This window comes from Fukomys damarensis, unplaced genomic scaffold (assembly GCF_012274545.1).
Source record: "Fukomys damarensis isolate Sample0158 unplaced genomic scaffold, DMR_v1.0_HiC HiC_scaffold_28, whole genome shotgun sequence".
Lineage (NCBI taxonomy): Eukaryota > Metazoa > Chordata > Mammalia > Rodentia > Bathyergidae > Fukomys > Fukomys damarensis.
This window is the reverse complement of record NW_022900940.1, coordinates 19,140,003-19,165,425: the sequence shown is the minus strand read 5'-3', so window position 1 is coordinate 19,165,425 and position 25,423 is coordinate 19,140,003. Positions and strand designations below refer to the sequence as shown.

Here is a 25,423-nt window from a genome sequence, read left to right as displayed (position 1 = left end):
ATCTCTATCAACTCAACTTGGATAACCCTCCTGATTTCTTTTTTCTGTTCAGAAAAACAGAATGCATCCATTTAGAGATGACAGACGAAGTAAATCAATTGAAGAGAGAGAAGAGGAATATCAGAGAGTGAGGGAGAGAATATTTGCACACGATGTGAGTAGTTGTTTTAATTGCCTCTTTAGTGTGGTTCTACCCTCAGCAGCAAGGCAGTCTCATTCCCCAAACAGTGAGCTGGCAGGGACTGAGGAGACCAGAGCCAGCGAGCAAATAGAACTGCAGAAGCTGAGAGGTATTTCTAGAAGAGATTCTGGTTTAGGGAAGTAATTGGAGACTAGGGCTGGGTGTGACCAAGAGGAGTGGAGCAAGGTGTAATTTGAGTCAGTAAAAATAGACCTTTTGTATGGAGAGGGTTGTCAGAGCTGCAGAAACTACTTTCACATCCATGTTAGGCCACAGAAAAGCTATTAGTGATTTTATAGATCAGCACTGTGCATAGGAAAGAATTACAAAACTGAGTTTACTGATCATACATGTGTGTATATTTATGCAGTACTTTCTGAGTTCTTAGTAAACACAGACAGGTCCTTATACTAAAGTTAGATAATAATGCTTATTTCACTAGGCATGGTGATACATACCTGTAATCCCAGCACTCTTGGAAGCTGAGGTAGATTTGCCCCTTCTAGACCAGCCAGGGCAACTTGACTTATCAAGACCTTGTCTAAAAATTAAAAACACAAACACATAAAATAAATAAAAGAGCTAGGTATATAGCTTAGTGCCATTAAATTCCCAATCCCACAATAATTAATAAAATAGTGATAATAATAGCAATATAATGCTCAATTCCACACCAATGAAATCCGGGAACAATTTGTCAAAGGAATAATCATTAAAAATTTTGGTTTTGTTAAAATTCCAAGAAAATAATGTGGCTGAGATTTCTTAAATTCTTTACCCATAAGACAAAAGGCAGTTGAGAAGCTAAATAAAAATAAAAAGTAAAAAAGTAAAGGCTGAATCCATATGTAAGGAAGTAAAATGGGCAACCAATCACCATAGTTCTTCATGCCAAAAAAAAAAAAAAAAAGATTTGGAGCCTTCTCAAGTGTTATGGTCCTTTTCTCCGAAGAAGTAAAAACTCCAGGTCTTTTGTGACACTCTCGGTGGCCAGCCTTTCTACTTCTGCTAGGTCAGGAGGAGCCTTTGACTCTGGCCAGCAGCTAGACCACAGCCTAGCTGACGATGGCTGCTGTCCGTGGTGGCTTCAAGCTGAAACCCTTGTCCCTGATCCCTCAGCTGGAGTCTTTCCTTTAACTTGAGGCTCCAAGAAAGATTCTACCTCTCCCAACACCGCATTTCATTCATATTTAAATCCACGGCCACCTTACTTGAACTCACTAAAACAGAAGTTTGAGGACTGAATAATCTGGCTGAGTTCTGACATTAGGAGACAAGGAAATGAAGTTGCCATAGCTGGATGTCTGGAAGCAATTCTGGACAGAATTGAACTCTGCAGATAGATGATCTACTTAGACTCATATGGTCAGAATCGGTGGTAGGGCAAAGCACAGCCTGACGCATAGTGGGCCTTTGTGTTTGCTGTATACAGAATGAAATAGAGGATCTATTGTAGGCACGATACAGCAAGGACACCTGCACAGTGGGCTGGCTGGGAAGCGGCATGTTTCTTCCTGAAGACCCACATGGAGAGATTCGATTGAGTTTTTAATTTTTACTTATTCTCTCTTTCTCTCTCTCTCTTTCCCTCTCTCTCTCTTATTTATACACATGAAAACCCACACAAACATTTTTCCTTATGCTTTGATTCTGGCGAGTCAAATACATCAAGCAGTTTGTGAATAAAAAAGCAAATATGAATTATGCAGATAATGCATAATTAATATTATACTTTTTTTCTAGCTGTGCCACATTTCTTAACACTTGAGAGCTATCTGACCAATCCTACTGTCACAAGGTACTTGCCTAGGATGAGAATGGCACCGGAGTAGCTTATGCTGTTTGCTGTTTCCCATGTGCACAGGGAGATCCTCACAGGGAAAAGGGTCTGAATGACTTCTCCTTTCAAAAAAGACTAACAGTTGGGAACTGCACTCCAAGTTGGAAATTTCTTTAAGGCAAACTTGGCCATTTGAAGCCTTGATGGCCACATGCTCTATTAACCGTGTGTGTGTGTGTGTGTGTGTGTGTGTGTGTGGAACTTAGAGACTAGCACATACCAGGCAAGAGCCTTACTGCTTGGCTACACCCCCAACTGAGTTGAAATTTTCACACAAGTAAAGCAGACTTAAATGTAAGAAATCTTAAAATGCCAATATTTTGCCAAGTCCTTTCTATTCAAAACATCATTTAGCAACCTTCTTTTAAATTATGTGGCTGCTTCCCTTTATAGGAATAGAGATATAGACTCTTTTATAGGCTCTCTGAGAGCCAATATTTCTGGATTTAGTAGTTCAAATGGGGTGTCAGCCTGTACCAGGCATTGCTTTTAACCAGATATAATACGGCAGGTTATTAAATTTGATATACTACTCAAAATATTCATGTACTAGGAATTTCAAAATTAAATGGAGACCCTGATATTATTTGTAAGAGGTTAGGGTCATACACATATGTATGTATCCAAGGAAAAGTTCCCTATTGTTTCTCAAACTCCTGTAAGGTTTTATAACCCTTATACCTGGAAAGATGGAAAAAAGTCCAGTGGTTTTCTCCTCCCTCTAAAGCTCAGGTAGAGACAGGCCCTTACCACTGGTATTCTCTTTCATTGGCTACTTTTGCTATATGCCCAATTATTCCAAAACTGAGTAACTTAAAAATACTTATTTATCTCACAGTTTCTGTGAGTCAAGAATTTAGGAATCCTTCTAGCTCAAGGTAAGATAGTTCTAGCTCAAAATCTTTCACCAGAGCCGGGGATTTAGCTCTGTGGTTCGATGCTCTGCCTTGAAAGCGCAAGGACCTGAGTTCAATCCCCGGTACAAAAAAAAAAATCTTCCACCAGAGATTGCGTATAAACTGTCCACTGAGGATACAATTATCTGAAGATTTCTCTGAGAAGTTATCTAAGTCCATGATCACACATACTATTATTGGCAGCCCTTAATAATTCACGGGCAATAGTCTGAAAATCTAAATTCTTTATGAAGTGGATTTCACTTTTCCCCATAGGGTGGGTGTCCAACGTTGTATTTAACTTTCCCTGGAAAAAGTGTTGATGGAGAGGGAGAGGGAGAGAGACTCCCAAGATGGAAGCTGCAGTGATCTTGGAAATGGCATATCTTCCCTTCTCCTGTAGTCTTACAACAGTCAAGAACAGTCTTGGGACAATATGGCAGGTCTTACACAAGACTTTGAATAGGCAAGAATACTTGGGGGGCCATTCTATTTTTATTACTATATTATTTATTAATGCATACTCTCAAGGGTGTAACATGGCAATACAAACTTTCTCAAATAAAAGAATAGGAATTTTTCATTACCATTTACATAATGACAGCATACTTTAGGGAACTTTTATTTATGCATTTTCAAATTGCCACATGACCATTATTATTGCCTAAATTGTTGAGACACGAGATTATTCTTGCATAAGACAATAATTAAAGAGTATTAAATGAATTATAAAACAAATACAAAGGATCCAGCATAAGGAAACTATGTTACAGAAAGCTAATCTTTTTCTGAGCAAGTCATTAATATCTTCATAATTTGAAATGTGAACCAACAAAATCAGCTTTCCCATCAACTATGATTTAAGAAGTAAAGTTATTCAAATCAATTTAAATATTAAGTAAATATATGTTTTTTGCTGCTTGAAGTTACAATGGAGAGTTCAGAAGAAATACTTCCTAATATTTATGCTTTAGTAAAAGTAAAATTTATTTAAAAAATTAGAAATGAGTTTGAGTATTTTCCAAATGTACCTTGTTGTCTAAGGTTTGTGTATGAGTGTGTGAGAATATGAGCAGTTGTGTCTTCCGTGTGTGCACACAATCAAAATACGCAGATTGCTTTGGTCATTTTCTAGAAAAAGCTTTCAAGCAGAGTCTGAAAATTTTGGTATCTTGAAATCAGAAAAAAATTATTGAGAACTAACTAGTTATAACAGTACAGAGGAATTTAGTTCTCAAATGATAAGTGAATATGTTAGTGAGTAATATATAAGGTGTTCCCTTTTTCTTTGGCAAAAATTTAAGCTTCTTTTATGGTTAATTCTTTGTGGTATTGCTAACTTCGGGAGGTATAGGCTGATGAAATAACACAGTTGGGAAATGTGTGTTTGCCAAGAAGGTAATTTGCTTAAAGAGGGACTCAGGAAGGACCTCCCTTGTGGTCCTGCTAGCATGTGCTGGGTTCTCTCTTCTGGGAGAAAAGATGGAAGGCATGTGGAGCAATCAAGCATTGGGGGTGGGACGTGGGGGAGAACTCTGCAACCCATTAGGCAAGATCGTTTTTCTTTCTTTAAAAAAGGGAGCCTTTTATATCTGGGAATTCATATAAGTGACAGCTTTGAATGTTGCACTTAATTACTGTGACAATTTTATCTTTCTCTGCTATTAAGTGTACAAGTTATTAATACTACTTTTTAAAAAGTTTATATTCATCAGCTACTGAATCATAGCTCATAAATGTCTCTATCTTATTTATGAAACTGTGGTGAAACGGTGATGAGGTGATCTTTTAAAGGACCTTTCCGCAAAAATCACTCCCCAAAAAATCATACAAAATTATTTGAAATATAATTGTGGGAGAAGCATCCTTAACTTGTCAGTGTCTTATTTTTTAATTCAAAGAGTTTGAAATGCTTAATTTCTCCACAAATGCTATTAGATTAACAAGTCTGAAGAGGTCAGTATGCCTTTGATAATTTCTTTAAAGATGTAGCTCCTCAATAATCCCATAACCTAATCGGAACATTATGAACTTAGTTGACTTTTTTTCAACTACAAGAGCTGAGAAATAGCAAAGCATTGACCTTGTAAGGTGTATTTGAAACTACTTCACTGTTTTTCCATTCTTTGACTTGACTCCAGCTAGTAGTAAAACCAAAATAAAAGAAATAAAGAGGATAAGATACTTGGTTTGCTATAAGGAGATCTTTAAAAAAACAATGATGATGGTACATCCTTTTACATATATACGTTTATATCTGCTTCCCTTCCAAGTTTCCCATTTTGGAAAAGTTATCTTCTGAAAGGTTTGTCTTTTAATTGGCTGGGTTTTTGTTTTTTTGTTTTTTTTTCATTAAACAAGGTTTTTGAACACTTGAGATTTGGGGTGCTGTGCAAATATAGAAAGATTCAAATAGAGATGATTCTAGAGATGCCTTGAGTGAAATGCTCAGACCAGTGAGGAAAATACCTCTTATAAATCTAGCCCTTTGGCTTAGTGGGAGGAATAATTTCTGAAGCAAAATGAAAAGAGAACACAGTATCTGCTTATCTCTCTGAGAAGTAGTCACATTAGATGCATCGTTTAGTTCAAGAATTACTGAAATGTCATTAATACTTTTTCATTTTTATTTTTTCTTATAATGGACCTGTTAAATTTTTATTTATCCTTTAGAATATCGTTTATTCATCATTTAGAAAAATTACAGATAATATGGTACATATATATTTATATAAATTTAATACTTTGCAAAATGGTCTTGTGTTACTTCCTAAACGCAATGACTATATTTTATCACCACAGCACGACGTTCTGTTTAGACTTAGACTTTTTCTGTTTGTTTAAAATTTTAATCCACCTTTCCTCAACATGTAATGGTAATTGAATTCCATCTTCCCTATATTGTGTATGAAATGTCAGATTGGAAACCAGGAATAGTGGCATTGGCCTGTATTCCCGGAACTCTCGGAGGTTGAGGCAAGAGAGTTGCAAGTTCAAGTCCAGCCTGGGCAATTGAGTGACTTAGAAGTATTCTATCTAAAAAATTAATAAGGAAATAAAAATAAGGGAGATTGCGTATATAGCTCAATGTAAGGATCTGGGGTTCAATCCCCAGTATCACAAGGGACAAAACCACTAACAGCAAAACAGATTGGAGAAAAACAAAAGAATGAACAAAAGTAAAAGAAAAACATCGTTAGCTTTGTATGTGAAAAACTAAAAAATATAAGATGGAGCTTGACATTTTCTCTAATTAGCTTCATTTTGTCAAAACGTGTCTTCTGTCCTTCCCTCTTAATTAAGATTGATAATTGATAACATTTCTTCAATTCTGAGAAAGTTGGAGTCGATTTCTTTCTTTCATGAGAATTTATTGTTACCAGGGAGTAATTAAAGAAGTGTGGCTTTACACTTTTCCTCAGTGGATCCTGTCAAGTTTGCATGCTCTGCTCAGATGTGAACCTGCACCATTGGCTTTTGTTGGTGGCTGTACCTCCACAGCTCCAGAGAAAACCACTCACTCAAGTACAGGGATACATTTCTCCAGCAGTCCCATTACATTTCTCTTCTGACCATGATGCGCCACAGGGTCTATTCTGTTTAAAACTGGAGGAGTCCTGATGGAAAACCGCCCCATTGCTGCATGAGAATTGCTTATTCTTCTAACTCTAACCTATTTTTTTCTTTTTTTAAATTTCCGTTTTTTTGTACATATCTTTCTAAGTAGTTTTAAAATCAGGCATGGATTTTGGATTCTTCAGCATATCCAGAACGTCTGATACAATGCTTTTTTCTATTTTTCAGTCAGTTTGCTCCCAGGAAAGCCTTTTTGTGGAAAACAGGTAAAATGAAATTTACTTTCACGTGTTGTTAGAGGAACAATCTGTCATGTGTGTCCTGTATATTTCCATATACATCTATATCACATATATAAGTATGTGCTTGAATATATGTATAAGTAAATACATATATCTATGCATACACACACATATATATATTTCACACATGTGTGTTATTTAACATGTCTAAAAAGTATTTAATTTGGGGAAAAAGTTCTCTCCATCACTTTCAAACAGAGACTGAGGTATTTTCTTTATTTAAAGTTTCAGTTTCTGGTTCTTCCAAAGGTGAAATTCCTGTTACCTTTGTTCAGCATTAAAATGGTGAGATGTCGAAACCACACAGGAATTTGTTGTTTCACTGGCTTATTGCACAGGCTGCTAAAAGTACTTAAAGTTTGGTATTATTAGTCACTTCTTGTGTCTATAATTGTACATAACAATACAAATAATACTAAAATAATATTACTTTAAATTTCTCATTCTTAACAATCTGCTACTCTTCATAAAAGGTTAAAATGAAACTCTTATGTAAACCAGATTTGGCTGTGAACCTTGCTTATTAGTGGAGGGAAGTAATTGCAAAACAAAATGGTTATGAAATTTATAGACTGTCTTTGGGATAAGAACAGATATTTTTCAAACTTTATACATACCTTTTTAAAATGGCTCTAAACTGTCATAGGTATTAAATGTCCCATTTATTTGATTGCAGATAATCAGGACAAATTAAGGAATTCGTGTTAATTGAACTAATCACATTTAACAAGTATCAGATTCAGCAACTTGGTTTAGAAATATGGTATTCATAAATAAAAGAGGTAGCTAATTTTATTTCAGGTGTCTGCTTAATGAGGGTCTCTATAAAACTGATTCAAATAGAGACTGATTCAATGTCAGTTCTGAGAAAAATTCATCATTTCTATTTAGCAGTTCGAAATGTACAAATAACTAAATGCTTCAAGAGAGTAGCTTCTTTTAGAAGCTGAAGTGAAATTACAAGTCCATAGGAAAAATTTAAAAACAACTTCAAAATTCACACACATTTTGGCTGATAGTCCCTATATACATTAAAATGAATCCATGGGTATTAACATCTTGGTGATGATTCTAAAGCACTACAAAATTCTATACCCATACCAAAAAAAAGTATGTGAACGCTTAAAGTTCTTTAGTGGGAAATTTCATTACCTAACGTTCTAACAATCATGTTTTTCTACTTACTTTCTAATTCTATTCATTTAGATTTAAATGTTCCATATATTCAAATTAGATTAAAATCAATATTACAATAATTTGCCAGATATATACACTGAATGTATGAAAAATTCTTGATGGTCCCAAGAATCAAACTTCAAATTGAATGACTCCCCTATAAAAATGTTTCCTGGATACTTCCACTCTGGAAGGTCAATATTTCACCAAGAATAAATAATGAAAACATAACTTTAGTGTTGCCATAAAAAAAGCACAACTAATGTATTTGATTAAATATCATATCTATATCCATTTTTTGTATTCTGCTCTTCCTAATTTCTTTCATTTGCTCTTTCTTCTTTTGCTCCTTATTTACCATTAGTGCTTTGATCCTAGGACAGGGATTTTACTCCTGCCATATAGCCATCAATTTATTATGCCGAATACAACACTGGCCAAATAAACATAATTACTTGGGACTGATTTACAAGAAAAGGTGTTCTATAGTTGAGTACACATCCATTTAACATGAGGCCCTTGGTATTCTTAGGTTTCATATCATAAAAGTCATGTTTTTCATTTCCAGTAGGCTCTTGGAAGACAATAACATATGCAATGAGACCTATAAGAAAAGACAGCTGTTTCGGTTGGTATGGTTTACTTTTTTAAACTGTGTTTTCAGAATACGTGATAGAATCAGTGTTAAATATAAGTGTATTAGTGTAAAATATTTCTGTTCATGAAATAAAGTTTGTTCGGTTCTCTTTGTAGAGTTTGTTACACGGCTAGTGCGGTGTCACATCAGACAATGTGCGATTCGAGAGAAGACTGTCACTTTGTACATAGTTCCTCCGGGATCTTCCTCTGATTTTGTTTTCCAAGGCTAACTCTGACAGTACACTGATGGGACATCCTCAAACCAACTCTGCTCATTGACACTGAGCTAAAATTTCTATGCAAGTTTGCACTTGGATATATATTCCCAATTTAAAAATCAGTGAAAATAAATGAGTGATGATTGTATATGGACAGCTGATTTTTAGATCACTACTGTCCATCACAATATTTCAAGCAGCATTGTTTTCCGTCACAGGTTTTATTTCTAAAGGAAGTTATGATATTCCTTTTAATTACAATCAACTACTTAAATCAAGATCTGTGTGGTATAAGGGGAAAAGATGAAAAAAATTTAAGTTTTCTATTCAACTAAAAGCTCCATGAAAGCAGAGGAACCATTTTCTCACCATTTGTTAAATTTGTTAAATGTCTTTCTAGCATCCAATACTGCGGAAAAGGATACTCAGTCCTACAGATATACTATATCTAAATGTGTTAATGCATTTGTGAATATTAGGATTTATCTGTTATAAGAAAGGTAAAATAAAAAACAAAACTTCCATTTTAGAAGAAAGAAAATACAAAGAAATTTGGACAAATTGTGTTCTTAGAAAATATCTTTTGCAGTAAACCTAAATTTAGAGCTTTATCTAAAATTATAGCTTGTACTTTGACAAGAAACAAAAACCAGGTTCTTATTTTGTAACTTCCTTTATTTTTACAGGTTGTACTATATAGTCTTAATACCGTCCTCATGGGTCATTAGATAATTTAATTTGTCTTTCACATTTCATTATTTCTGATAACTTTGTATTATCTCTTGAAAAAACAGAGGAAAAAAATAATAAAATGTATCATTCCACCCTAGATCACACACTATGATCTACTTTGCCTAGGCTCATGTAGATAAAATACGGATCCTTGAACTCCAGAAGTCAGTGAGATTTACATAGCCCCAAACTGCCCCTCTGAACACCTACCATTTACTTAGGTTAACCATCCTAAGTATGTATTCCACCACTCACCAAAATCACCAATCGTAGAGACTCAAGAAGCTAACTTAACAAGAAGCCAGCTACACAATTTTGAGGACAATTCAATGTGCACATCACACTTTACTTGGATAATAATAATAATAATAATAATAATAATAATTCAGCATGCAGAAATGAAGGAAAATAAATACAATTAGTTGGCAATTGGCACAGGAACAGAACTTGGAGCATGTACTTTGTGACCATTCTGAGGTCAAATTCCAGTTACCTACAAAAGGTCCACTTCCAAAGGCCATATCTTCCATTACCATTGTTTTCCTGGATTTTAGTAGGAGGGAACCAGGACTGAACTTGGGACCAGGAATGGGAGGGCAACTGTGGGTGTGTTTTTTTATGAAGTCTGTGATCCCATATACAAATTGATTTGGAATTCAATTCCGTACTTCAATCAACAATTGTTGGTTGAATAATCTGCTAAAGAATTATGAAATATTTTGATGTGTAAATAATGCTAAATTGTAAAATAGAATTGATATGTATTTTGAATACCATTAATGGTAACTCCGTGAAGCAGCAATTTAAATCTTTGTTTTTAAAATGCAAAGATCTTGGAGTTGAGTAGAAGTAGATTTTTTTTTTTTTTTTTTTTTTTTATTGTACTGGGGATTGAACTCAAGACCTTGCACTTCCAAGGCAAGTGATGGCACCACTGAGCTAAATCCCAGGCCTAGAAATAAAAGACCTAAGAAAATCTTAGGTTGCTTTATCCATCATGAGACGTTGCAAGTCTAGAGGAATTTTTCCCACTTCTCTAGAAATTCCTCTACTGGGATGAAGGGAGTAGACTACAACACAGGATCTGGTACTCAGCAAGAGTGATTGTCACCACTTTTTCAAAGAAATTCTCAGCCACACTAACAAGTAGAATTCTGGATTCTTCCCATGGAGGTTCAGGGTCGATAGTGAGAGGAATAATTAAGCAGAATTAGTGATGGGGACAAAGGATCACCTCCCACCGCATTGAGCTTTATTCTGATGCATCCTACATGTTGAAGTTAAGTAAACCTCCGAATCTGTAAGCTAGGTTTTTCTGTAATAAATATTCCAAATAACCTACAAATGGGACTATTGTCACATTCTCAGTTACTAAATAATGATTTAGCCAGATTTTGCCAAAGATAAATCAACAAAATTAGAACTACAGGAGAAGAATGAAGGTGAATGTGAACATGGAAAGACAATCAGAAACGAAATACCAAGCCTTTCAAAAGGTGATCTCCTACACCCCATCTCTCACGGCTTTCTTTCATTTCAAAGGCCTATGTATTAGTTACTTTTCTATCCTTGCTGAGAGAAAATACCCAGCACCCAAAGTTAAAGGGGGAAAGGTTTATTTGGTTTACACTTCATAGAGGCTTCAGGCCATAATCAGCTCCTCCAAGGCAGAGTGGCAGAGGAACAACAGTCCATGCAGCAAAAAGCAGCAAAAGAGCTTAATGGCATTTTTCTGCCCCCTTTATTTTGTGCATACTATTTAGGGCAAGTAGCACTCCCTTAATCCTAGAGCTGTGAGTTTAGCATTGCACCATGACTCAATCCCAGCATCACACACTCTAGAATGAGCCACCTCTGAAAAAGCTCCCCCTAATACTACATGAGGCTTTGAGGGGACATCACACACAAGCCATACCACAGTGTAAGGACTAAAGTCACCTGGCTGTTGCTGAGGGGACTTCCTCCGAACAGCCTAATTTCTTCTGAACCAGCCATCTCCGAGGAACTGGGAACAGAGTATATAAAAACATTATGCAAGACGGCAGAAAAATGACTATTTATAACCAATGTTTCCTTTGAAAGTGCTTTTTGTTTGGCGAGTTTTGTTTCACTTCCTGCCTTTGCTTTACAAAGCTCCTATCACAGATAAAGAACTTCATTTTTATTATCTCTTGAATCATTAACCTTCTGAAGTTTCTTGAAATAAAAGAAAAAGTTCAGTAAGTAAAGATGAAGGAAAATGTGAAAGTTCTGTGTACATTCTGTATAATTTGTTGGTATTTCAATCAGATGTGCATAATTCTAACATCTCAATAACACATTATTATTTTTAAAAGAATATGTTGAACAGTGCCCTTGAACACTTTTATGAGATTTAAGACTTGAATTTATGTCACAGTACATACTGGTATAAAATTAGGAGCTATACTTAATTGCCCAGGATTTAAATCTCCTGCACTTGTTTATAATTCATGAAACCCTTTAGGATATTTTAATGATACTTTTTTACATCTGCAGAAAAATCTTTGGAAATATTAATGACATTACTCCTTAAACAGATTTGAAACCAATTAAAATATAAGTTTCATCCAATTTCCTCATACAATCCATGCAATTTTGCATATTCCTTAAAGGTACACTGGAGTCTTCAAAATTCACTTCCAGCTATCAGATCACTTCCAGGATGACATTCGCTCTTTTTCTATTTGAATTTTGAACAAATCTATTCTTTCATTAAAAAGGTTTTTGGTATTGGGTATTTCCATTGATCCCTTTGGAAAGTTTCACTCTAGGTATATATAGTGTCAGCACTATTATTTTCACACGTTTTCCTATGTGGAAAGGATTACAAGGCTGATTCCCCTAACTATGAAGTTTAAATTCACTGAACAAAATTCTTACTATGGTTAAATAGAATGACTTCTGTAATTTATACTGTCTATCAAAGCCTTGGTGAACTCAGAAATATATAATCAAATAGAAAAGTGAATTAATAAGTAGCTTCTCTGATCTTGTGTGCACTCTTCCAGGCCAATTATTTAATGCTAAAGTGAAAGCAATTTTTCTTTGTTAGTTGGAATTACTTTTAAAATCATTTCAGCTTCTGAATATTAATTAATTGTTATTTTGAATCAGGAGAACTTATCCCCCTATTTTCTCTGCAAGAGAAGTTAACAATTCTATTGTATACCATGTTCTTCTAGTTGTTTCTCCTTCCCTGGCAGAAGGATCATGTGACATTCTTAGGTTTGGTTTTTCTGTTTGTGCTGTGTGTGTTCTGTGTGCTGTGTTATCTGTCTTTACATCACCGAAGCATTTGTGATACTGTTTGTGGGGGCACAAGGCAGTTTAATTAAAGAGGTTGATAAGAATGGTCTCATGGAGTTGACTCTTCCAAGAAGGGCCTCACTCTGTGCTTTCCCACCCCATTCATGAACTGTAACTCTGTCTCTGTGCATCTTTCTGGTAACCATGTTCCAGGGGCAACAGAGATGGCTCAGGGAGAACGTCTGGGAGTCGACAGAGCAGCTCAGAGAATGAACTCAAATGGTCTGACCATCAGAGGGCCTGGAGCAGCACAGACTCTGATAGCTCCCACCGCAATCTGAAGCCCACTATGACCAAGACAGCAAGTTTTGGGGGCATCACGGTGCTGACCAGGGGTGACAGCACATCCAGTACCAGAAGTGCCGGGAAGCTGTCTAAAACAGGTAGTTAGTACTGAATGGGTTTATGTCCTTTGGTATTTTCTAGTTTCTGCTCAAACCATGTGGTTACCATTCTCTCTGGCTTGCAGTTAACTAATAACAATGTTATTAATTGCATCACATCACATTATAGGAAATTAAATTAAATTATGCCTCTTTTTAGTCATATGCCTATATCAAATTATTAATCTCTCTAATCTTCAGTCTCTTTGCCTATGTTATTTCAATGCATCTCAGTAGACATGTTCACATAACTAATTTAATTCTACAAGATTGTACTTACAGAAGTTTCTTAAGTTCTGTCATAAATATTATTTAAATTTAAATTTAAATTAGATCACTTTTGTAAAGATGATTACTGTGGCACTTGCATATTGCAACTATTTAACAGAAATTAGTTTTTTTCTCATTGATTTTATTGGTACATTTTAGATAGACAGTACAGTTACATTCATCATTGGGATCTTGTACCTTTACATGACAGGTCTTGGTTCTCATTTTTTCTCCTTACCCCTGCCCTCCCTTCAACCCCTCCTCCCTTCCCTATTTATAAATACTTTATTTCCATTATAGTATTTTTTTAATTTAGTGCTATGACTTAGTCCTTACAACTATTCTTAAAGTAACTATAATATTAACAGATTCACTTCTTGTATTAGCATGCCCTTAGTATGATCCTGGGCATGTTCTTTAGCGTACATGTACCTGTTTCCTCATTTGAGATCTGGAAATAATAGTACCAGTTTGTAAGATTATTATGAAAACTAAATGCCTCAATATATACAAAACAATTTGAATAATGTAGGCAAAGTATACTCACCCAAGAAACACTAGTTCTCATTCATTTTCATTGTTCCCAATTGAGTTTTTCATCTCTGCTTTGCAGACAAAGAAAAGGGGTCTCTGAGAAGTTTGGAGTTTTCAGGTTGCTGAGTGCATGTCTTTTTTTTTCTGTCCACCCCCCTCAAGTAAATAGTGATGTTCTGAGATAGGTAATTTAAGTTAGTGCAGAGCATCCTTAGGAGGTGAGTAATGAGGAATGGTGAGATCTAGGAGAACCATTAAGTTGAACAAATTTTAACCTAATAGAAGCACAATGCTTTGTTTTGACTCAGAAAAGCAGATACCCTGACTCCCACTAGGTAGAGGTTCGAGAGTTGTGCTTTAGTGATGTGACCTCAGTCAGGATTTAGGTGGAAATGTAAAAGCGAAGGGCCTGGAGCAGGAGCTAAGTGGGCCCGGGGAGTGAGGACGTGGTACATGGAGAACCCCTTGCCATTTAGATATCTGCTGATCTGGACTGTGAATACTTTCCCAATCAGCCTTCACGCTCATGCTGGGGCAACAGGAGGAGGATCTGCAACGTCGGTGTCATTATGCTGATAGTTTAACATAATTATGTTGTTGACAAATTCCTCCAAAGAAATTATCTTATGTTTTCCTACATAGGAAGAAAATTAATAGCATTTAGTCACAGCCACTAGTATGTTTTTATAATAGTGCTCCTTGCAAAGATTCAGGTGGGCTTATGCTCTCTTCCTATGAATTTTATTCACCAACTGTTGAGTCCTTGATTTCTTACTAATTAATTGCTCTCATGTCCCACTATTGCAGCAGCTGAAGTCAAGAAAATCCACTGTGGTGCTCTTGAACTCTTGTAAACTAAGAAAGGTTAAATAGTTTTAAATCTTAAAATGCAGAAACCAAGTACTTTAAATGGTACACTTAAAAATTCCAGCACACCAAAAGAGCTCTTAAGATTTTAAAATCAATCATCAATTTCTATGCACCAACCTCCAATCACTTCCAAAGCAAAACTCTTTGGAAACATTTAAAACACTTCAAGAACGCTAAAATGCCATGTTCTTTGAAGAATGATTACAGATTGTAAGTGCTTCAGACATTTTTTATCTTTTAATTTAAGTGTCTCCATTTGAAAGCTTGTCAAGGTGCAGGTATGGCAAGGTAAAAAAAAATTTTTTTTTTAAGGAGATCAAGGTAAGATGTCAAAACAAACTTACAATTTCCCAAGATGGTTTTATGAAGTAAAGCTGTCAGTTTTATTGTCATGGAGGTTCAGAACAGCACAAGTTTCCTTTTTTTTTTTTTAACCTCATTGTTCACACTAAAATTGCAAACTCTTTTTTTAAACCTTTCAGTAACGAAGTGTGGAGTGTGACATTTGAGTTACTGTTCTCTAATTACACAGGTTCTACCTTTAAATAGATAATAATGGCACTTTTTCCATGTCAGGAACATGCTTTCCTACATTTTAGTAAAAAGCATATTACTGAGCTCTAAACATAGAAGCCCATTCTCATGAGGCCCCGGGCTGCCCGCCAGATACCCAGCACATGTCCATAAATGTAGATGGTGCCCTTGCATCCTTCTTGTGCAAAATTCTTGAATGACCCATGTTGCAACCTCACTTGAGATTGGTGATGTAGTTGAGAAATAAGACTAAATCTGTTAGTTCCTGTGTTGGCCCCATGACACTATTGTATTATCTGTTCTCTTCTTTGAACTCCAGAACAGGGGTTCTCAACTTTACCTGCATCAGAATCACCGGGATGCTGGTCCGTGGACCTTCCTCCACAGATTCTGAGTCAGCAGGATGAAAGGGGCCTGAGAATATGCCTTCCTAACAGTTCTTTGTTTTAGCTGGTAGTATTTGTTGGACAATCACACTTTGAAACTAACTTCTCTGGTGATGTAGTGTCTTTCATTTTAACAGTTTTACAGGGTGTAATAAATTGTTCTCTAGATAGAAGAGCTTTCTTGCTGTTCTTATATTCTTTGTCTATGTCACAGAGTATCTTTGGATCCAGTGAAAGATACTTCATCTTTTTACTACTTCCTCTTCTTGTTCTTTATTTTTGTTACTGTATATCCTGGATATTTTCTTTCTGTTGTAATTTTAGGTGCTTTGGGTTATTCTATTGAACTCTGATTCCCTAAATCTGGGAATATGTTCTTGAATTATTAATTCAGAAATAAAAATTTATTCTGTCCTTAAGGACAAAATGTACTGGACAGGTAAATAGTCAAAGAAAACTTTACCCATAACAATTGAATTAAGGGTCAAGGCTATTACCACAGAAGGGGGACAAATCCAGCTGCACTGAATCAAAAGGCAGGGGAATTTTAAAGGACTGGAATAAGCAGTGGAAAACTTTTGAAAGATGTTAGAAACGAGATTCCTCAGTGTGTGTAAGCGGTTAATGTGTTTGATAACTAGTGCTTCTGGAGATTAGATTTCTAACAACCCTCCCACCCCATGCCCACTGGGCTCTGCCCTAGGGAAACTTGGGATCTATCTTTCTTGATGATTGCATTTCAAAGGCTTGGCTCACAGGTCCTTAAAAAAGTTAATTATGAACTGTAAAGCTGGCTAGAAGCTGGGAGATTTACCAGCCTTTCACCAGCCACCCTAATGAGTTCTTTCCCTCTGCACAGCTGCCTCTAAGGGTTACAGCGTTAGCTTCTGAGCATCCCGCTGTAAGTAGCACGGTCATTTTGTCTAATATCTTCTAAAACTGAGCACAGATTTGGTCAAAGTCTTGGCCCTCGCTGGATTGTCCTAAAATGACCTAAGAGTAAAAATTGGCCACAGATGTAGTAGAGCTTGTTGACAGGTTTAAGCTCAGACTCCACCACTTTCTAAGCGAGCATCAGTTAAAGTATGACATGCCTGAGAATCAGTCCTCATCTTTGAAGTGATGTTGCTATGAAAATTAGGTGAGACTATTCCTATGGAGAGATCACTACAATGCTTGTCACAGACATGCAGCTTAAATATTTGCTGTGGCTATCCTTACACCTCCATGAAAGAAAACAGAAAAAATAGAGAACTTTAACTCTCACCCTTAAAAATCCTAAATTTTTCAAGTGTTCATTTCAATTTATTTAAATCTTTAAACCCTTTTAATCCTGTGCCTTTTATTGTTACTGCTAGCATCCATTTTTCTCACCTCTTTCAGTAGTGCAGAATATTATTCACATCATCTAGATGATTGATTCTTCCAAGTCCATCATAGCTAGTTATAAACTGACTGGAAAGGCCAGTGACTAAGCTCCAGATTCATGTTTATTGCTGAGCCACCACTTCAAGAGAATGTGACTGTCTATTTTTGCAAGTGTTAAGAGTTTAAACTAATTTCAGTTTTCTCTTTGCTTTAACTTGTGAATTCAAGTCATTTACATTGTCACATCCTCCTTCCTATTGACACCACTGCTTTCCCCCGAGATGAGAGAAGAACGTTCTGTAAGGCAGTGATTGAACATCATTTCTCTGAAGCCCAAATGACCTCATGCTTTGGTTCGCATGTGTTACTTCAGCGTTCACGCACCCCCCACCACCACCCCACAGACCCATGCTTCCAAATTCAACTGTACGGGTTTTGAAGAAATAGTACCTAAGAACCAAGAATGTGACATTGTGTTTTAGGACTTCTTATGCTATAGTCTCTACTCCCCACCCTACTCCTACTGTTTTCATCAATTCAGACATTTCTGTGGCACCAGTGACTCAAGAACATGAGAATTTGCTGGTAATGAGTTCAGAGCATTAAAGTACCATTTGCCAATTTTTCACATTAGTGGTATGTGAGAAGGGTGAAAGAGAGTTCATTGTTGTTACCAATTTTCATAGAAAATTGACACATCTGAAAAGTAATTAATAATAAAGGTCTCAATAAAATGTGAGCCCAACATATGGAATGGGTGTTAGCTAATCTTGTCCAGCAACGTGCACCTCAAATATTTTAAGGACCGGTTATAAAAATTGAGCATATACACACAATCTGTTTTCTCTCCTCTTCGCCGTGCACCTGGTGATGTGTTAATTCCTGTCCCTTTGCCAGGTTCTGAGTCTTCCAGCAGTGCAGGTTCCTCAGGGTCTCTGTCCCGCACCCATCCACCTCTTCAGAGCACACCCCTGGTCTCAGGGGTGGCCGCCAGCTCACCGGGCTGTGTGTCCTATCCAGAGAATGGAATGGGGGGCCAGGTCGCTTCCAACAACACCAGCTACATCCTCCTTCCACTTGAAGCTGCCACAGGCATCCCGCCGGGAAGCATCCTTCTTAATCCACACACAGGTCAGTTTCTACTTGTTCTGACAGTGATATGAGGTAATCAGAAGCTTGTTCTTGCTTTAGATTCTGCACATTTGCCAGCACGTTTTTGAAGATTTATGAGTAGGAGAGCCAAATGCACATGCTTGTGCTTAGCATCTTCGTTTAGGAATAGCAAACCTACAGCTATGTGTACACTTTCATATCTATATTAATACAGACACTAACTGCCCTGAAGCATTCACTTTTCCTCTGTCCTTTCTTCTGACCACAGTATCTCGTACCGGAAATAAGAGTGTAATGAGCTAGGATATACTAATTAAAACTTCATGTTTCTTGGCTCTAATCCTTCATTAGCTCATTTTTTTTCCTTTTTGGCACAGAAATCGAACTCGGGACCTTGTGCTTATGTGACAGGCAGTGGAACCACTGAACCAAATCCCTGGCCCCTTCATTAGCTCATATTAAATTTTAAAAAAAAATTTTTTTTGCATGCAAAGGTATCTGAGGAACTTGAGAAATCAGTTAGGACTTACAGTGGACTCTGAAACATAAAAGTTGCTTTGCACTTTAAAACTTCGCCAAACTTCTATGGGGGAGTAAAGGATAGCAGTGATGAGAAATTTTATGGATTTTAGGGGTAATAGGTTTCCACTGGTTTTGGTGGGGTTTGGAAAACTGTTCATTCCATGATTGTGATCTCTTCGGTGATGTATGACCATTCATTCTTTACTTTTGAATTTCTCTAGTGGCTCAATTAACTTTCACATTAATTCCAGAGGACCTAGGGGCATTGAAACCCTAACATTAGCAAATAAACTATGAAACATCTGTTTTACGGAGGAAATCTCTCAAATGCCCCCAAACCTAATTTGGCAATATATGGAGATATTTTTATTATCATGACCCAGGGAAGGAGATGTTACTGGCATTTAATAGGAGCCAGAAATGCTTCTTATGATCTCCCAGAAGCACAGGACAGTCCTTCACAACAATGGATCACCCAGTCCAAACTAGCAGTAGAGCTGTAGTCAAGAATCCCTAGTTTAGAAAGCTTGGCTTGATGAGTCACTTCCTAGGAATCCTTTACTAGTGACTTTTTAAAAATAGAATGGTTTCAAGATGGATCTGAAAGTTAGTTTAGAATATTTCCAAGTTTCTTCAATTAGCTAAGCTTGAAAATGTAAAACTAGATGAATATCTCATAAAACCAATCTAACTCAATCTTCTCACACATAGAGTTGCACAAGTAATTAGCAAATTCAGAGAAACACAGAAACTGTGGTAAAATAGTTACTTGAATAATTGCCACATTTTCATAAAACGTATGGCACATTCTCCAAGCATGGTGTTTAACTGATACATTTTGAAAATACCATAAGCTTGAGGGGGAAGAAGACATAATCATTTTACTGAAAGCCATTTGAAAGTTCCATATTAGATACTTCTCAGGAGGATTTTGTATTGCCTTTGTCTTATTTGGATCATTGTAAGCACTATAAAGGAAATTGAAAGAAGACCAGGATCATATTTATTACTCTGGGCACTGATCAAAGTATGTTTTGAGTCTGTTGGCTTAAATTCTTTCCCTTTTAATTGAGATAGAGGGCTTTCAAAAAAAAGTACGCATTACACATTTATTTTGAATGATTTGTTTTAAGCAAAATTATAGTGTTTCAAAGAAACTCAGCAGAGTATTTTAGGGTACAATGCAGGAATATTATTTGTAATGATAGTGTGGTTGTCATGGTGTGTGTGTGTGTATGTTATCATCTATAATCTTGTTTATAGAAATAAGAAATAGAGTGCTTCTGGTGCCAACTTCCAATTCTTATTTATTGGATGGAGTCAATAAGAGCTGTTATCAAAATATATTTTTTTTGAAAAAGGATGTCAACTAAAGAAAAGGATATAATAATACTGTTGAGTGGCTTCTCCAGACATTTGCCTGATCTGAGAAATGCTAAACTTTAAAATATCCCTGAAATAGAAGGAAAACATTACTACATTTATAAGATGGTTAACTGATGAGATGCATGGTGAATTATTATTTCTTCTTTGTGGAATGTATTTATTTTATAAATTGAAATACATATATAAATATTATTGAAACAGTTCATGAAACAATTCTTTTTGTAAAAACCCATGTTGTCTTCCAAAACTGAAGAATAAATTATAAATTTGAGGACAAAGGGAGGAATTTAGGAGTGTTTATTGGAAATAAAAAGAAGGAAAAAAACCTCTTGGTGGATATCCAAGAGAGGAAAGAAATCCAGTCATGCCATCTCTCTTTCTTTCTTTTCTTTTCTATTTCTTTTTCTTGGTAGTGGGATCAAATTCAGGACTCACAGCAAGGCAGCTATGGTGCCACTGAGCTAAATCTCCAGCCCCCAGTCATGCTTTCTTGGCCTCAGCTTTGTGTAGATAGGTAGAGCACAGGGGCCTTCTTCAAAGATGAGTTCAAAAAGAAACTGGTTATCTTATATAATTCCTAGAAGTCCAGGTATGGAGGCAGAAAGGAACTGTAAAGCACATTCTCAGGCCTTGGATAGAGTCTTCTTCCTGGGAGGAAGAGTCTTATTTTCTCTATTCTCATCCCAAGGCTTTAACTTTTGTTCTTGTGTTTAACTTTGCATCTCTAAACCTGGTTTAACTACTGGAGATAGTTCTTAACCTTGGTGGATTATTTTATATTCTTTTACATTTCTTGCTTAACTCTTCCATCCCACCTTATCTTTGACTTCTATAACTGCCCACTTACAGTTAGTAGATTAACCCTACATGTGCATGTAAATATGCACATGTACCTAATCTCTTACTTGACATCTTGGTTCTAATTTTTTCCCCATTTCTCTGCCTTCCTGTCAGCCCCTCCCCCACTCCCTATTTACAGACTTTGCTTCCACTTTTTCCTTTTCTTATATTTACTCCTTTCCTTTCTTTCCTTTCCTCTAACAACTTCCCCTTCCCCTTTGCACCTTTCCTTTCTATTCACATTATCTATTAAACCTTTTGATCCTGATTTACACTTTCAGTTTCTCACACCAGAGAAGCTATATGACATTTACACATGTGTGTCCTATTTATTTCCCTTGAGTATGGCCTCAACGTACATCCATTTAGCTATAAATGTCTCTAATCTCTCATTCCTTATGGCTGATTAGTACTCAATTCTATTTTTTTAATCTTCTTTATCTAGTCTCTAATTGATGGGCAACTGGGCTATTTCCAAGTTTTAGCTATTACAAACTGTGGAGTATGCTACTGGAACTTCAATTGGGATTGCATTGAATCTATATAGCAGTTTTTCAAAGTATGGTCATTTTCACTATATTGTTTGTTCCTACCCAGGAAAAAGGGATATCTTTCCTTTTTTCTGATATCTTCTTCAGTCTCTTTTCAGAGTCATGTAGTTTTCAGAGTACTGGTCTTTTATTTCTGTTAGATTAGGTATTTCACTTTTTTGGATGCTCTTGTGAAGGGAGTTGTTTCTCCAATTCCTTGTATCCAACTACTCTGCTGGATTGGGCTATTAAGTCTAGAAGACATTTGGTGGGGTTCTTTGGATCTTCTAAATAGAATATTGTGTCAAATAATGACAATTTAGCTTCTTCATTTCCTCCTGTCTTTATTCCTTTAGTTTCTTTTTCTTGTCTACTTACTGTGGCTAATGTTTCCAGAACTATATTGAATGGGAATGGTGACAGTGGACAACCTTGTCTTGTTCCTGATTTTAGCATAAAGGATTTCAATTTTAACAATTTATTATGCTGTTGGCAGTTGGCTTTCCAGAGATGGCTTTTATCATGTTGAGATAAAGGCCATCTAGTCCAGTTTTCTGTAGGGTTTTTATCATGAATGGGTGTTGGATTTGTTGTTGTTGTTGTTGTTGTTGTTGTTTTGTTTGTTTGTTTGTTTATTGAGACAGGGTCTCACTATGTAGTTGAGACTGACCTGGAACTCACTATGTAGTTCAGGCTGGTCTCGAACTCAAGACAATCCTCTTGCCTCAGCCTCCCGAGTGCTGGGATTACAGGCGTGCGCCACCACACCCAGCCTGGGTGTTGGATTTTGTTGAACGCTTTTTTTTTTGCATCTATTGACATGATTGTATGTTTTTTGTCCTTGGCTCTGTTGATATAGTGTATTACATTTATTGCTTTGCATATGTTGAACCAGCCCTGCATCCCTGGGATGAATCCCACTTTGTCAGGATGTATGATCCTCTTGATGATCTTCTGCATTCTGTTTACCAGTATCTTATTGAGGATTTTTGCATCTATGTTCATTAGGGGGATTGCCCTATAGTTCTCTTTTTCAATTGGGCTTTTCTCTGCTTTTGGGATCAAAGTGATGCTTGCTTCTAGGAATGAATTTGGTAGTATTGCTTCCTTTTCAATTTTATTGAAGAGTTTAAACAGTACTGGTGGTAGTTCTTCTCTAAATGTCTTATATAATTCAGCAGACAAGCCATCAGAACCTGGGCTCTTCTTCCTTGGTAAGTTTTTAATTATGTTTTCAATTTTGTTGATTAATTTTGGATTATTTAGAATTTGTAGGTCTTCTTCATTTAACTTGTAATACATATGCAACCAGAAATCTGTCCATTTCGTCTGTGTTTTCCATCTTATTGTCATATATGCTCTCAAAGTAGGTATTGATGATCCTCTAGATTTCTGCTAGGCCCACTGTAATTCCATACTTTTCATTCCCATTTGCATAGATTTGGGCCTTTTCTTTCCTATTTTTAAAATAAGGTTTGCTAAGGATTTGTCAATTTTGTTTATTCTTTTGAAGAACCAACTCCTTGATTTATTGATTTTTTTTTATTTGTATTATTCTCAGTCTCCATTGCATTGATTTCTGCTCTGGTCTTTACAATTTCCTCCCTTGAATAAGCTTTGGGTTTGTCTTCTCTTCCTTTTGTAGAAGCTTGAGTTTCGTCATTAGGTTATTTGAGCTGCCTCTGTTTTCCTAACATGGGTATTCACTACTATGCATTTCTCTCTCAAGACTGCTTTCATTGTTTGCCATCAATTCTGATATCATTTTTTTCTCATTGAGTTTATTTGTACTTTTTAAGTATACAGTACAGTTACATTTATCATTCGGATCTTGTACTTTTACATAACATCTTGGTTCTCATTTTTTCCCCATACCCTGCCCTCTCTTCACCCCCTCCACCCTTCCCTATTTACAAAGACTTTGTTTCCATTTTTTCCTTTTCTCATATTTTTTCTTTTCCCTTATTTCCTTTTCCCTACCCCTCCCACTTCCCCTATGCTTTTAGCCCTTTTCTTCCTATTTCACATTTTCAATTATACAATTTAGGTCTTATTTACACTTTTAGTTTTTCACGCCAGAGAAACTATTCAGTATTTACACGTGTGTCTTATTTATTTCATTTAAGAGTATGGCCTCAATACACAGCCATTTTCCTATGAATGATTCTAGTTTCTCACTATTTATGGTTGAGTAGTACTCCATTTTATAGAAAACCCACAACTTTATCCAGTCTTCAACTGATGGGCAATTGAGCTGTTTGCAAGTTTTAGCTATTACAAACTGTGCCGCTATAAACACGGGTGCAAATATATCACTGTGGTATGCTTCTTTTAAATCTTTTGTTATCATTTCATTGTAGAAACTGTCTAATTTCTTCTTTAATTTCCTCTGTGACCCGTTCAGGAGTGTGCTGCTCAACTTCCGTGTATTTATGAAATTCTTATAGTTTCTTCTACTATTGATCTCTAATTTCATTGCCCTATGATCTGACAACATGCAGGGGATAACTTCAATTCCTTTGCATTTACTGAAACATGTTCTGTGAGCTAGTATGTGGTTTATTTTGGAGAAAGACCTGTGTGCATTACTAGCACATTGATAAGGTTTTGAAGGAAGGGCTCCTGCTCAGCTTTTCTTTGATTGATTGATTGATTGATTGATTGAATTTTTGGCTTCCATTAATAAATAACAGTTTTTGGCACTGTGCAATCACTCAGTGATTATATATTATTGGAATAATATGTACCTGTTATTGTGGAGTGTGGATCAGTTTTTTATCTAATGTCACATGTTTGAGAAGGTTGAGTACTCTGTATTGAAATTGTCTTCTCTGTCCCAGCTTTGAACTCCAGGCACTTCAGCTTGCTTCTGTCACTGCACTTGTTCACTTGTGCGACAAACCTATTGCAGCTTGCAGGGCCAATGGGTGTAGCATCTGGCATAGAAAACTCCTCCTTGAGGCTGAGCAGGCTGAGGCCCAGCCAGTCTTTCTTTCCTCTTTGGTCTTCAGTAGCTTTCATTCAAACTAACTGTTTGTATTTTGTTGTAACTTTATTCAGGTAGACAGAAAATGGAATACAGAGAGGCTGTTATTATTTGACTCAAAAACCAAGCATTCCCTATCCTAGAGTTCTCAAGAAATGTTTTTATCCCTTTTGGCTGCTTCTTTGGCATCTGTCCTACTTGTTCAGTGTTCCACAGTTCTTTGTGCTTTCCTTCGTGAGCATAAATTTCAATCTTTCATTTTTTCCATCTCTTTCCAGAAGATCTTGCTATCTCTCTCTACTTAAGCAAATCCTTAGTACATTTTATATGCAATTATTTAGAACAATCTCTTTTGTCTCATAGCGCCTTCATCAGTCATATTTCAAAAAAAAGATAGGTAACTTATCAAAAAAGGTATCTCAATATGTTGAGGTTGTGTTTTAACCCCAACTATAAATTTTTCATACTTCTCACTATCGAGAGTCACAAATTGAACAGTAATATAGTAAAGGTCTTTTCTTTTGGCTTTCTGTCTTGTGTATTTGCATATATACATATATATATTTACATATATATAAGTATATATACACACATGAGTGAGCACAAAGTGATACTGGTTTTGCAATAATTTCTTCTTACTGTGGAGATTTATTTTTAAACTACATAAAATCTTCCATTTGTCTTTGTAAACTACAAAAACTGGAAAAGCAACGATGAGGACACTAAATAGGCTGGTAGTTTTCCTTTTGAAATAATTTGTATTGATTTCCAAATTGCTGGCTTGGCAAGGGGGTGGAGTATAGGTTTTCAATCT

At 36.1% G+C, this 25,423-nt stretch overlaps 1 protein-coding gene across 31 annotated transcripts in view; it reads left to right on the top strand.

Moving 5' to 3' along the window:
• Positions 1–25,423, top strand: part of Arpp21 (cAMP regulated phosphoprotein 21) — a 153,186-nt gene that overhangs the window by 72,424 nt on the left and 55,339 nt on the right. For 14 of the 31 annotated variants that reach the window (XM_019208248.2, XM_019208245.2, XM_019208249.2 and 11 more), the window contains 5 exons: positions 53–154; positions 6,722–6,759; positions 8,540–8,599; positions 13,041–13,273; positions 18,130–18,363. In XM_019208248.2, the coding sequence (XP_019063793.1) occupies positions 53–154; positions 6,722–6,759; positions 8,540–8,599; positions 13,041–13,273; positions 18,130–18,363 (667 nt within the window). Of the gene's footprint in view, positions 1–52; positions 155–6,721; positions 6,760–8,539; positions 8,600–13,040; positions 13,274–18,129; positions 18,364–25,423 lie in introns of those variants that run through there. The other 17 variants (XM_010629665.2, XM_010629663.2, XM_033757126.1 and 14 more) reach the window with 14 other exon arrangements.